Here is a 14,527-nt window from a genome sequence, read left to right on the forward strand (position 1 = left end):
AATTAAAAAACATTTCTAACCCCCACACCTCAGTCAACACTCCAGTGGGCACCCCCTGCTCTCACTTATTCCTAGTCTCTTCATTGGCCGAAGGAATGAGGATCTGTTCTTTCAATCCCATTAGGTTCTTGTGAAAATAAAATTAGAAAGATAAAGAAACTGAAAAACTAAAATGCACCACCCATCTTCCGTTCATTCTAAAGACTGGCAAAATGTAAAATATAACTCATATCTCAGATAATCAAAAAACAAATAAAACCTTTATTCAAAGAGATCGCTCAACCCTTCTCCGAACTTAACCGTACAAAACACTCTGTATTCTAATTTTACAACTTTTTCAGAAGTGATCATAAAACCATATAACCATATCTGTTCAGATGGTTTTCATCCATTAAACTAAGTCAAAGCACCCTTAAATGTTCTGACCCCTCCTAAAAAGAGACTCTGTTGTGCCCTAGCAACAACGCAGTTTGAAATACTTTCCCGAGCAGTGGGCTGGGTAGTACCTTCAAAAATGGGATGACAAAAGGTCGCAGTGGGAAGTTCGTAGCTTCTTGCAGTTTGGAATGAAATTCTTCAATTGTCAAAGTAGAGTTCTGTGGGAGAAAATATGTATTATAAATGCATTTGTCTCTTGGTAAATAAAAACACCAAAACTAACAAATTACTAATATTGTTACAACACAGTGTGACAACCAGTAGACACGCATACAGAAAGCAGTTTTTTCTTTATAAAATCTTTTGGCTTTACCAATAAAAGATCACGTACTATAGTTTATTATACTGCCTACCGCTACTAATTGCATCTGAAAATGAATCACGTTTGCATTGCTATTTTGAGAATAATGTGCAAGGAGCTTAGCATAGTTTAATTGTCAGAAGTCTCTGCAATTCTGAAGAAACTTCTAACACTATCTTTATGGAAAATAAACACATTCAGATGTATCCGGATCAATTCAAGGCCAAAGGCAAGTGGCAGCCTCTCTCAGTTCACTCCACACACGTCACATCACTATTCCTGCTGGTGTACTTACTCTTCTCCTCCTGTCTTTCCACTTTGCATTCTCTCTTTGCTCACCAGAGCATCTTTGCTTGGGATGAACAGCTGAGTTGGGTAGTGTGCTGTGTTAATGAAGCCAACAAGAAGGTCTGAGCCTTCTCTGAGTCACTTAGTCTTAAAGGATGAAAACATTCCCCAGTTATCAAAGATACTCCATTTATCCTAGAGGCAATGTGTATTGCCCAACCCAAAACAGGCTGCACAAAATAACTCAAATTCACTCCTAACCTACCCCATAAAAACAAGCCCTCAACACTCAGGTTTGTATCCTACCGTAGGTAACATGCATTTTTTTTTTCACTTGATTTTTTGAACATTTTATTTTTATTAAAGTATAGTTCATTTACAATGTGTTAGTCTCATGTATGTATCAAAGCCATATACATATACGCATTCTTTTTCAGATTCTTTCCAATTATCGGTTATTACAATACTGAATATAGTTCCCTATGCTGTATAGTAGGTCCTTGTTGTTTATCTATTTTATATGTAGTATGCACGTCTGTTAATCCCAAACTCCTAATTCATCCCTCCCCACCCATTCCCCTTTGGTAACCATAAGTTTTCTATGTCCATGAGTCTCTTTCTGTTTTATAAATAAGTTCATTTGTATCACTTTTTTTTTTTTTTTAGATTCCACACATAAGTGATGTAAGTGATATATATCACAGGATATTTGTCTTTCTCTGTATGACTTCACTTAGGATGGTAATCTCTAGGTCCATCCATGTTGTTGCATATGGCATCATTCCATTCTTTTTCATGGTGGAGTAGTAGTGCACTGTCCATATACCACATCTTTTTTATCCATCCATTTAGATTGCTTCCATGTCTTGGCTATTGTAAACAGTGATATTTTGAACACTGGGGTGTATGTATCTTGTTGAATTAGCATTTTCTCTGGGTATACGCCTAGGAGCGGGATTGCAAGATCATATGGTAACTACACACAGATGGCCAACAGGCACATGAAAAGATGCTAAATATCACTAATTATTAGAGAAACACAAATCAAAATTACAATGAAGTTATCACCTCATGCCAGTCAGAATGGCCATTATTAAAAAAATCTACAAACAATAAATCCTGGAAAGGGTGTGGAGAAAAGGGAACCCTTTTACTGTTGGGGGGAATGTAAACTGGTGCAGCCACTATGGAGAACAGTGTGGAGGTTCCTTAAACTAAGAGGTAACGTGCATTTTAAAAGCATCTACTTAGTAGACAACCAACCTATTGTAAGGTGTTGAGTCAACTAACCACTTTGGTACATTTTCCTTGGTCCCTAAGAATCACAACTGTAAACTTCAGTCTCAGCTTCCTCAACCCTTCAATTATCTTCACATCTGACAAAATTGGGACATTCGTGACTTACACCATTAGAATATTGTTCCACAGACTTTTTTATACAAGTTCCTTTTCTTTTATGATGAAGTATGCAGGCACCAAGTTCTAAGTTTTTTACATCCCCAAACTCAAAACATCTTTCCATGAGCTATGAAAAAACACTAACTTCCTATATGTAGCAACAGAGATGAGAGAGTCCATTTTTTTTACCTTTCATTTTCGCTTCTGTGGCTCACTTTCTCAAGCCACACCAGCTGTGTTTAAAGACATACCAGTCTGCCTTAAGTCCATCTAAATAACAGCATAATGTGACTCATTATGAACCTGAGTTCAAATCGTAGGCCTGTCACTACCAGTTGGATGGCCTCATATATTTTTCTTTTGTAAACCTCAGTTTCCCCACATGCAAAATGTGTATAAATAAAATGACATGTGTAAAAGCTTGCAGTCAAATGCTCAAACAAAATTCATTCTCTCTTCATGCATCATTTGACAAATGTGCAATACCCACCTAAGATATGCAAAGCACTATTAATTCCTACCTTTCCCTAACTTATCTCCAGAAAGTCTTTAGATAAGTATCTTAAAATATTGCCCTCAAGTATCTGCCACTTAATATGTGGGGGAAAAAAAATCAACTTAAAGCAACTAAATTTTTCTGCACTTGAAATTATAGAAACCATTATTAAAAAACATAAATTTATAAAGCAGTTTACAAAAAAAATTTTTTTTTTACTAGTAACAACATATTGGCCACTCATTTGATACAATTACTACTTTGGATTTACTTTGTGGTTGGTTGATGTAACTTTGTATGAGTCGAAAACACTTTACACAAAACTCAGGAATGAATAAAAAGGAAAAGATCAGAGATTGCCAGAAGTAACTGCTGTACGCTGACACACGTCTGTCACAACCACCTCCCGTCCCGGACCGCACGAGGTGAGGCTGACCAACTGTGGGAAATGGGAAAGGCTTTTTGCTCTTCAAGTGTGGAGGCAAGGGAGGGAAGGGTTAAAAGTTGAACTGCAAAATCTGTCACACGTGAGATTCTGTGATTTGAAGCATATATACTGCACTAGACTCTCACCAGGAGAACTTCTTTTGTGAAACACAACTGATGTGGCGTGGCCCATCCAAGTCCATGTACAAAAAAAAAAAAATTTCTGTATCAGGAAAAAAGGAACTGTGTCCCATCATCTGAATTTCAGTTCCTCTGTAAGCCTGGATCATGAAAAGCCTGAATACATGACTCATAGCTTCTCTCTGACTCAGTGTGCTATGGGAAAATCACCTTCCTAAATGAAAATCCTCTGCTTATATAGAAAAATCACAGTACATGTAAAAATGATTTAGATTGCCAAAAAAAAAAAGTTCTAATTTCCAGTGTGACAATGTACAGAATGTGCCAAAATCAACACTTCTATTCTCAAATTAATGATTTTAGTAATTCTACCTATAGAAGAAAACTGTTTTTTAAAAAAACAATGGTCACCAGGGATCGAGGGGTGGGTGGAGAAACCAAAGTAATACTGTTTGATGGGTAACACTTCAGCCTGAGGTGATGAAAATGTCCTGGGACGAACAGCAATGATGGCTGCACAACAGTGCGGATATACTTAAGTGTTGCTGAACTGCATGCTCATAAGAGGTTAAGATGGTAAATTTTATGCCATGTATATCTTACATTTTTTTAAGGTTATTAGCCTTAAAAATGAAAACATAAAAGAATTATGTGTTCCTTCTTATAAATGACTGCTCATCTAGGCTGATAATAAAAGTCCCCCAAAGCAACTAAGCTACAATAAGCACCCAATTACATGAAGCAAATCATTAACATAACAAAAACATGCTGTCATTGTTGGAAGATGCTAGCCATGCCGGGAGGATATACTTATTAAATTTTATACACACACACACACACACACACACATATACTGATGGCCAAGATAACACAACAACAACAAGTTTATAACCATATCTTCATCAGTCAAACAGTCAAAGAAATCATGGTGGGGTCAACACCGAATGCAGAATTGAAACCCTTGCTACGACAGAATTGTCAGCGCTGCCTGCGGTCTCCATGTGCAGAAACTGCCAGGACAGAACAGCTGTGAGAAGGGAGGCTGCATCATGACCCCCCCACCCCGGAGCGGGCCGGTGTCCGGGTGCTTACCACCAGTCCCAGCACGAGGGTGCGGACCCTCTCTCCGATCTCTGGCGAGATGTCATTGCCAAACTGCTGCAAGGTGGTGAGGAACCGTTTCAGCTTGCTGAGCTGCCGGGCGCCGCAGGCCGGGGGCAGCTGCTGGTTGGCCAGAGAAGACGAGGACGAGGACGAGGGCCCGTTGCTAAAGCCATTGGGCGGCGAGGGGGCACCATTCAAGGCTGTGGGCGAGTGGCTCGTGCCGTTAGTTACTGTCCAGGGCACAAAATCAGAAAGAAGAAATGAACTTACGGAGAACACCGCACCAGGAAATCCCAGCTAGTCTCCTTCGCTTCCAGCCTGGTGGGCTCTGTGACTTATACGCTGTTGGGTCTACCTGGTGAGATGCTTTTGACTTCACGGGATTCCCGGGGACTCCGACCCTCCCTAACTAATGGGAGGGCTCCTCACGGGCGGACACTCTGCACAGAAGCTGGTGGCAGACGGGAGTAAGCCAGGTGCAGCCCCGCCCCAGGCGCACACACGCCAGCCACCTGAACCGTTTCAAACCCAGAACAGACAGCGTTTGGGACGTCAGCCTTGTGTCGCCGCGGGCTTCCATCAGGACAACAGGACTACGCCTTTCCAAACTGCTCCCCTGGAGTAAGTGTACATTTGGCGGAGACTAAATTTATCGCTGGACATTTTTAATCATGGTTTGTACACACAACTGACAGCTGTGTTTATAGAAATGGGACTTTCAAGTTTTAACCTTATACCACCCAATTAGAAGGCTATTTTCTCCCCCTCATATTTCTTAACCACTTTGTAAGGGAAAACACAAATTTTATATAAGAAGCCACAACGGATATGGTAATTATCAAGGAGTTATTTCAAGAAATCAAAAGGGGAGATCTCAATCCAACTAATAGCACGGATTGGTGGTAATTTAGTAAATTCATCTGATAAAATTTTTAATGTTAAGGTGAGAATCTAAGAACTAAGCCAGAAAAAATTACGCAAGTCTCACTAAAGAAAATGTTGACTTTATCAGGTTAGATCTTTATCAAATAATCAAATCACTTTTATGTAAATTTGATACACTACCTCCAACAAGATTCTGAAAATGTTTTAAGTACTGCATTATCTTTTAAAAGTTTCAAGATTGTAAAGTGGTCTCTTGTCCCAAATGAGCACCACAGCATCCTGCCAAGAAATGGCGTCTCCCTAGGACTTCTCACAGGAGGCATGTGCCTATAACTGCAGCTTTGGGTGACAACACACTAAATACAAGAAGACAGGGTTACAACTTGGCACGGTTGTGCACCGTGCAGCTCCTCATACATTTCGAAAGGTCTTTTAAATGGCACTGTGACACTGCATAACTAGACTTCCATGCGTATTTTGCCTGTTGCTTATAACCCCATGAATCTATTTTTGCCTGTTAGTTACTTTTTATTAATACATAGATTCATGGCACGTGGTCTGTAAGCAGTGTTGTCTGCAACTGATAGCATTTATTAGTTTCACAGGTCTTTGATTATACTTTAACCAGGACTTTCAGATTGATAAAAAACAAACAAACAAACAAACAACCCAATGCTATCTGCTGCCCTTACTGGAAAATACAGGAAAGAAAGGGAAGTTACTATTCTGTCAGAACCTTCCATCCTTTCCTCGGTTGACACAAAAAGCAATACACTCCATTGATTCAGAATTTAAGGCCTGAGACAAGCCAGAATGGAATAAAGGTTTAAAAACGTCTGGCAGGTTTTAAGACAAGAATGATGCTCCTTACTTCAGAAAGTTTTCTGTATGCAACTGTTGCATAGAACGATCCCCCCCTTTTACCTTAAGGATGTTAGACTTTAACATTATTTGTAAATAATGGAAGAAAATGGGATTGAGATCAGAAGTCACCTGGAAATAATTAGAGCATGTTAACATGTTCCAAGCAAAAATGAACAAACTAAAGCAAGGAGAATTTAGAGTGGTAATGACTGAAGTTGCAGACCAAGTGCAGTGTTCACCTGCCGAAATCACAACAGAGCACAACTTTGAAACACTAATGAACAGGCAGGCAAACACGGAGTCATATAAATTATACCTAAGATGTGATACGTCTGTCCCAATACCTCTTCAGTGGCAAACAAATTATTTTGGCGGGGGGGCTGGAAGGGGCGAAGTCCTTCATTTCTGACTAATACAGTGATGCTGGATCTTACTCTTCTTTCATTTTTATTTGAAGGAATAAAACTTTTTAACTTGACCTTTAAAATGGAAACAGGAAATGCAGAAATGTCAACTCACATGTTGTTGGTGTAAATGAACTGGTTCTGGGAGCTCCTTGAGTCGTCGGGGGAGGTGGCATCGTGGGAGGAGTCAGCCTGGACGGGGTCTTCACATCCACAGGTGAGTCTGGCATCGTGGAGTGCTTCTCAGTCCGATCTGGAGGACGCCACCATGATCAACGTTATTTCACTCCTTAAGCACCTCAGTTTTTTTTTTTTTTTAAGCACATCAGTTTTATAAATGGGGTTCATCTCTTTTACAAGCCAGGCAACAGAAGAAATCCAACATCTTCTATCAGTAAAACAGGCTTATCTACTGATGCTTAAATCAGGACTTTATCATCCAAACCTCACTTAAGAAGGTGCAGCACAGATGGCAGGACCTCATTTCTAACAGGTTAATTTTACATCCTATTGTTATTTCTGGCTTGGGCAGATGCTACCGTGGTGGTGTTATATGCAACAGCACAACTTCCCTTGAAGCTGAAGCCAACATTAGCAAAAGGTAAAAAATAGATGAGGAAGTGGAGGGGGAGATGAGCCCCTCAGAAATAACACAATCTGAAGCTCTGTTATGCAGGTGGAATGGTGGTAGGAGCCGGTGTTTTGCAATGACTGCTTGTAACACCTGCCATCCCCTTTCCATGCTGAGTTTTCCAGCCTAACAGACGAAACAGGCTATGTCTCCTGGATATACCTCTTACTTCCCTTTTTTTCTGACCTGTTTGAAAAATCACCACTACATAAATGCCAAATGTCACACAATGAAGTGAAGTTATTATTTACTTAGAATCTGTGAGTTTATGATCCACCATTTTGAAAATATGACACCAAGACTTCAATTAATGGCAAAGAATGGAGAAGCAGGTGGGCAGAGTACAGCTCGAGTGGTAAAGCGCATGCTTAGCACACACGAGGTCCTGGGTTCAATCGCCAGTACCTCCTCTAAAGATAAATAAACCCAATTACCTCCCCCCTTAAAAAAAATGGAGAAGTACTCAAAGTGAGAACTAAAAGGAACTCAAGACCCTCCTAATATTTTTTCATGACTGTGTGACAGTTTGAGAAAAGCTTCCTGATTACCCAATAATGAACATTTGCACTTCAGAACTGTTATAGACTAAGTATATTTTTCCCTTGGAACTTTCAGCTTTTCTTTTCTCAATCTAATCTACTCAAAGAAACAGACTGCCAGTAAAAAAAAAGAAAAGAAAAGAAAAGAAAGCTATTTACTTTCTTTAGATCTAAATTTCTACAAACGTGTACACATATACACAAGCACACCCCAAAAATGTTTTTCAGGCACCTCTTGCAGCCTTAGGCAAAGGTATCTCTCATTTGGACTTTTTGAAAAGTAAAGAAACAGAGACTAGTAATAAAGGATCGATCTTTTAAAATATTATGAACACCACCGTGAAAAAAAAAAAAACTCAGAATTACTTAAGTCACTTATTAAAAGGAAATGAAAAGCCCAAATTACTACTATGACCATTCTAAATCTACCTCACCTTTATTCAAAGCAATTTTATAAGACTTGGGTTGCAACCGAACACAACAACTGAAAGTCAAAATAACGTTGGTATCTTATTAGGGAAGATCCAGGAAGAGACTGAAAGTAACCATCATTCCATAAGAACATTCTGAATGATGATCGCGTTAACAGCATCAGGGCGGCGTCAGTCTGCTGCTGGCCCAGGAGCAGGGACTGGCCCCACAGTAAGAGTTCCGAGTGAGGTGATGGTAAGACACACAGGAAGAGCATCTCTGCCTGTAACTTACTATTAAAAATCTGTCTTCGTATTGCTATCCCAGAGCATTTAACAACCAGTTATCAATAAATCACTTATTCTAGAAAAATACAGAAGTTAGGAAGGTTTAAAACGACTTCTTCAAGAGGTTAAAGTCGGTGCACGGTCTACTCACCTCGCCCCACCTCAGCCACAAGGGGAATAAATAGCTTTCCGCTTGTGTTGCAGCTCAGGGAAGAGGTAAGGGCAGCGAATCCGAGTCTCCCTAAATAAAGGCAAATATTTCTGTCATGCCAAGGAAGGAGGGCTAGAGGGGGCCCTGCCAGAGTCGGCTGGGAGATAACAGTGGGAAACTGCTGGTCCATCTGGTTTTCATTCCGCTGACACTCAGGCTGAACTGTTAGAGAAGGCAGTCCAGACACACAGATCCCAAGCACGTGGTTGCCCGGCGGGAGGGGGGAGGAGGGCTGGCCAAAAATAAATAAATAAAGCAATAAGGGAAAGATCAGAAAGAGGGAAAAGCTCAAAGCAGGGAGCAAAGGGGTCTGAAGAGGCAGGAAGTTAGCCTGGACACCTTCACCTACCCCTAAAAGTGGGACCTTGGCGGCCAGAGGCCCCACCCCACTCATCTTGATGTATTTTTGGGGTAATACCTAAGCTTGAAAATGTATCTTAAATCCACTTTACTCTTTTTAAAATAGCACACAGAGAAAAAAAAAAAAGAGAGAATAAGAAACTACAAAGGTGACAATGGGTTTCCTCTTTCAGTTCTTTTAAGGTAAGCTTTGTATTTCGATCTTCTTCTGTCCAGTTTTAGAAAGATTTTTGATATATTCATAAATTTTATCTTCATACATTTTGAATACCTGTCATAGTCCACATAGGTAACATGATTCCTATCCAGAATTTAATAACAACAATCATTATAAAAGGGAGATGAACTTTTTTTTTAACTTCTTGAAATATCATCAGTATTTTAGAAGCAATAACCATTGAGTCAACGAACAGCAAAACACCACTACTTCCAACAGGAATACACACATTCTAACTGGAATATATATACATACGATTTTGACCTTAGCCAAATCTCTGCGATAGTTAGCTTCGCTCTGATCAAATGGAGTTCCAACCCAGAGGTCTTACAAACCTAGACAAAGTGGGACCATATGTGATTCATTCTGTGCTGTTCAGTGCAATCAATCCAGGATTGAGATAGATGGTGAAATAACCAGCCAGGCCTAAGCCATACACACAAAAACCTTCTGGGGTAGAGATTTACGATAAATTCAGAAAATGTGTTTCAAGTATGCTGAGTTCTGCTGCATTTGTTTTGTATTATTTAAAAAAAACACACACACACATTTTGAAATATATATTCTTGAAACTTTTATAGCAAACAGCAAAGGAGCTATGATTTAACCATAGAAGCATTTCACTCCATTTCAAATTAGAAGATGGAGTAAAACCAACATTAAGTTATATTTCTTATGTAATTTTTTTAAGTTCATGAAAATTACACTAGTCTTATATGTAATTTCTATTTTTAGTTGCTGTAGGGAAATGCTGACATTTATTGAAAGACTGACACAAAATAGTAAAAGAAAAAAGTCCAACTGACCTCTGGCAGATCAGTAAGATATGTATAATTAAAAGAACTGACATTATTTCTACCAAAATGATTCACAACACTTCTCAACGAGATCTTCGCTATGTGGTAACTTTTCAACTCACATGGCAAATATCCAACACATGTGTGCCAAAGATGGCTGATGTGTGGGAGAAAATGTGGCAGATATAAATACACCGCCGATATCATTCCAATATCCAATTCAATGGCAGGGCCTTCTAGAAGTATGGTATGTTTTCCATTTCCTTTTCTTTCTTTCTTTTTTTTTTAATGTGCAAAGAAAAGATACGGCGTAATCTGCCATGGAACTTATTTTTACTTTCAGTTAGTTCAAACAGTTCCAGCTGTGTTTTTAAAGTATAAAGAACAAGCATTCGACATTTCCCCTGTTTACCTTCTGGAGATGACTGGTGAAAAAACGCAAGAGTTCGGTACTGGCATAATGAATGATACAACATTTTCTATCAGAGCTCATCATGTCAATTTTAATAGAAGAAACATCTTTGCGTCCGAGGTGTTACGGATTGAGGAACTTCTTGGTCAGTTAGTAGTCAGTCCAGAGTTAGTCTTATTTGAATAAGTTGTTGGTTAAGGAAGCAAGAAGGTGGGCACGAAAGAGGCCTAAGCCCAAGTGGAACCAGTGTCCTGTTAGTGGAAAGGCAGCCAGGAAGGAACAAAACTGGGTACAGAACTTGATCTTCAGTTCTCCGGAAAACATGGTTCTGACAGCAGAGTCATTTAGTGCCTCCAGTGTCGTTAGCCATCCAGCCTCCACAAGGCCACCACCTCATCTCCCCGATAAACACCTCTGGAGGGGTTCATTCCCGCTCAGAACCCATCAACAATGCCTGAGAACAAAAGTCAGATGCTAACATGTTAAGCAGGATGTAGCGAGACAGTGGGAGGGATATTTAGCACATTGTAGCAGGAGAACTACCAAGTTAAGACAGACTTGGTTGCAAATGTAGACTCTCTAACTGTTGGCAATGAGCAGTCAGGCAAGTTGGTTCTCCTGAGCCTCAGACCCTCATAGAAATGGGGTACAGCCGTCTCCCTCATCAGGACCTGGGCACAGGGCCTGTCCTATGAGGTCCAGCACGCGTGAGCCCCCTTCTCTTCGGCCTTCCTCTCCGTGATCCATTCATGGCTTTATTTCCAATGTCTTTCCCCCAAGTCTACGTTCTGTCCATACAGGGCACCTTGGTGTTACTCCTTGGCTTTTTTGCCTTTCTTTTTCACGTTGTTCTTTCCTTTATCTCAAAGAACCTGTCCCGTCATGTCCATTACTTGCTGCCCTTTACAGACCCCACACACTCCTACGGCTCTCCCCAGCTGCCCAGCTGCCAACCACATCAGGCTCCCCCCACCCCTCTTTCAGCATTTACCACAGCCCATCTGTACAACAGTTGTATACGTGTACGTGTGTCACACACCCCAACACCCCAATCAGTGAAAACAGTAAGCAACTTGACAGCAATTTTTAAAAATGCATCCTGAGGAAGGCATTTAAAAAATAAACATCATCAAGGTTATAAGAAGGATGATTACACTCCTGACTTTTTACAAACCCACTTCCCGGATTACAGCTAATCCAAGGATATCACCAACCCTAATTTCATGGCCAAAGACACACACAGAACGATCGACAGCATATAAATATATGACAAGAGACCGGAATGCAGGTAATATGGGAAGATACTGGAAACCCCACCATCAATTCAACTCTGCAGCCAACTACTGTGGGTTTCAGGCAAGGGTAAGAATGGCCCACTACCTCATGTCTGATCACAGCTGTTTTATGAAGATGATTATTTCTGAAACACAAACCCGACCCGATCTATTCCCTGATTTAAAACCTTCGGGAGTGCCTCACTGACCACAGGATAAAATACAAATAAATGGCGAGCTCTTGACCGTGCCTCAAGCCGCAGACCCTGCAGGGCCCCTACTCACAGCCCTTCCCCCGCCTTCCCCGCCGGGGAGCCCCGACTTTCCTCAGGTGCACGGTTCTCAGGGGCAGATCCTCCTTGTTTCACATGAACGAGGTTATCACTTTCCCTTTTCCAGCAACAGGTTTCAGAAGCGTGTTGTGCTCCAATTCTGGACAGTGGGTCATGAAGGGAGGGCTATGGAAGAAGGTTCTAGGAAAGACTTCCTCACTCTCTAAACAGAAACCCAAGGAGACAACAGCTCCTCTTCTTCTGATAGGCACTGTTGTATCTGTGATTCCTTCACCTCTTTGGAGTCTAAGCGTCTTGGAACACATGACCTCAAGGATCTTTTGCAGACTCTAATATGTCCTGGTTTCTTTCTACAGATATGGCTTAAGATCATCTCAAACACAGGAGACCATCCAGAGAAAACAGATCTGCAATAAAGTGACCACAAATAAAATTATTTTGGAATTGGTGATTATAACCAGACTTCCTCTGTTCACTTAAAAATTTCTTTGTACACAAGAATATGTCTGCACAGAAATTTTCTCCCCATAAACATTAAAAGTAACATCTATCTCTTGTTTTCAAATGCATTTTGAATCCTCATTAATAAACCTCCATCAATGATTTGGTTATAAAATAACCTTGCCAATGTCCAACTGTCCCTATTTAGTTACCAACAAAACACTCACTGTCACAGCCAAGGTTCCTGAAAGAGTAATCTACACTCACCTTCCTATTTCCCATTCCACTTACCTATACTTGGAGTGGACACCTACAAGACTGTCTGCCTAACAGCTACAGAAACAACAAAAGGATCATGGTTTCCAGGGGTTTGAGGAGAGAGAGGGAGGGAGGAATGAATAGATGGAGCACAAGGGATTTTTTTAGAGCAATGAAACTATTCTGTATAATACTACAGTGGTGGCTACATGTCATTATGCATTTGTCAAAACCCATAGAATGTACAACATCAAGAGTGAGCCCTCATGTCAACTGTGGACTTTGGTTGATAATAATGTGTCCATGTTGGTTCATCAATTGTACCAAATGTGCCACACTGATGAGGAATGTTGGGGGTCGGGGAATATGTATGTGTGGGTGGGGAGGGCTCTGTGCGAACTCTGTGTTTTCTGCTCAATTCTGCTATGAACCTGAAACTGCTCTAAAAAAAAAAAAAAAAAAAAAAAAAAAAAGACTGTCTGCCTAGAAAGCTTCCCTCCACGCCCTCTACTCTCATAACTTCCTTGGGAGTCGCCATGTTCTCTCATGCTCTCATCCCCAAGATCCCAGCAGCTGGCCCAGGCACAGCACTTGGTCCAACGCGGACAATCTCAGCCACTCCCCCCAAGGTTTTTATCTTCAGAATTGAAGAAAGGAAAAATGACCCCAATACAGAGGTGAACATCTGCCCTCCAAGTCTAGGCAGCAGGACTGCGGTGAGAAGAAGACAAGTAACAGGCAGAAAGAAACAAAGAAGTGGCAAGAGATTCTCCGGAAAAGGATCTGAAAGTTCCTCGTTCCACTGGACCCTCTCAAATTCTTACAGTTTGGATCTTCAAACATCCTAGTCAATCGGCCCCTTTTTTGCCTAAAACCTAATTCGAGTTGACTTTTCAGCTGAGACTGAAGACTCCTGACTAAAATGACCCTCGCATGCAGCATCAGTGTATCTTCCTAACTCCCATGGACACTCTTCTCCATTGTCTCTTTATGACAAATCCAAGAAACATTTGTATCCTTGACCTGGCGTCTTTGTAGCATCTTCACCACTTCCTCCTCCTTGAAACCTCGTCCCCAGGATTCCAGGCGTCTGACATCCCCTGATTTTTCCCAGGCCTTCCTCGTGCTTCTTCTCAGTCTCTTTTCAAGGCTCACCTTCCTCCGGCTCTGTGATGACCACTGCGATTTCCCCCCTGATGTTTCTCTTCAAACTTTCACTCTACACCTCTTCCTCAGACTTTATTTGTGCAGTGACAGTCACATCAGGGCCATTCTGCGGATGACTCCAGTTGATAACTCTAACCCTAAAATCCCTTCCAAGTTCTGAAACCGATTATCCAGGGTGCTGCTCATTTCAACAGCCCGAATTCAAGCCCTCATCACCCACCATCATGGGGCCCACTGACGTCCTTCAAAGTCCAACGGCCCCCATTTCTGGGCGCTCAGATGTCTGTCTGCGATCCCTCAGCAGAGAAAGCACACTCTTCACTGGGGGTGCTTGCCCTAACCAACTAATAGCCCTAGGGAATGCCAACCTCACCAGCGCTCAGGCTGCCACCTTATCAGTCACAAACTCCGCTGCCTTTCATGGACCCCAAACCTCTTACCTCACCTACAACCAATCAGAGACTCTGTGCACAAGCCGATCAGG

At 41.2% G+C, this 14,527-nt stretch overlaps 1 protein-coding gene across 6 annotated transcripts in view; it reads right to left on the minus strand.

The window, feature by feature from the left end:
* Nucleotides 1-14,527, minus strand: part of RUNX1T1 (RUNX1 partner transcriptional co-repressor 1) — a 139,151-nt gene that overhangs the window by 51,528 nt on the left and 73,096 nt on the right. For all 6 annotated transcript variants that reach the window (XM_072949447.1, XM_072949448.1, XM_072949451.1 and 3 more), the window contains 3 exons: nucleotides 6,861-6,998; nucleotides 4,581-4,822; nucleotides 507-596 (listed from right to left, as the gene is read on the minus strand). In XM_072949447.1, coding sequence (XP_072805548.1) covers nucleotides 507-596; nucleotides 4,581-4,822; nucleotides 6,861-6,998 — 470 coding nt within the window. The remainder of the gene's footprint in view (nucleotides 1-506; nucleotides 597-4,580; nucleotides 4,823-6,860; nucleotides 6,999-14,527) is intronic.

This window comes from Vicugna pacos, chromosome 25, assembly GCF_048564905.1.
Source record: "Vicugna pacos chromosome 25, VicPac4, whole genome shotgun sequence".
Classification (NCBI taxonomy): Eukaryota; Metazoa; Chordata; class Mammalia; order Artiodactyla; family Camelidae; genus Vicugna; species Vicugna pacos.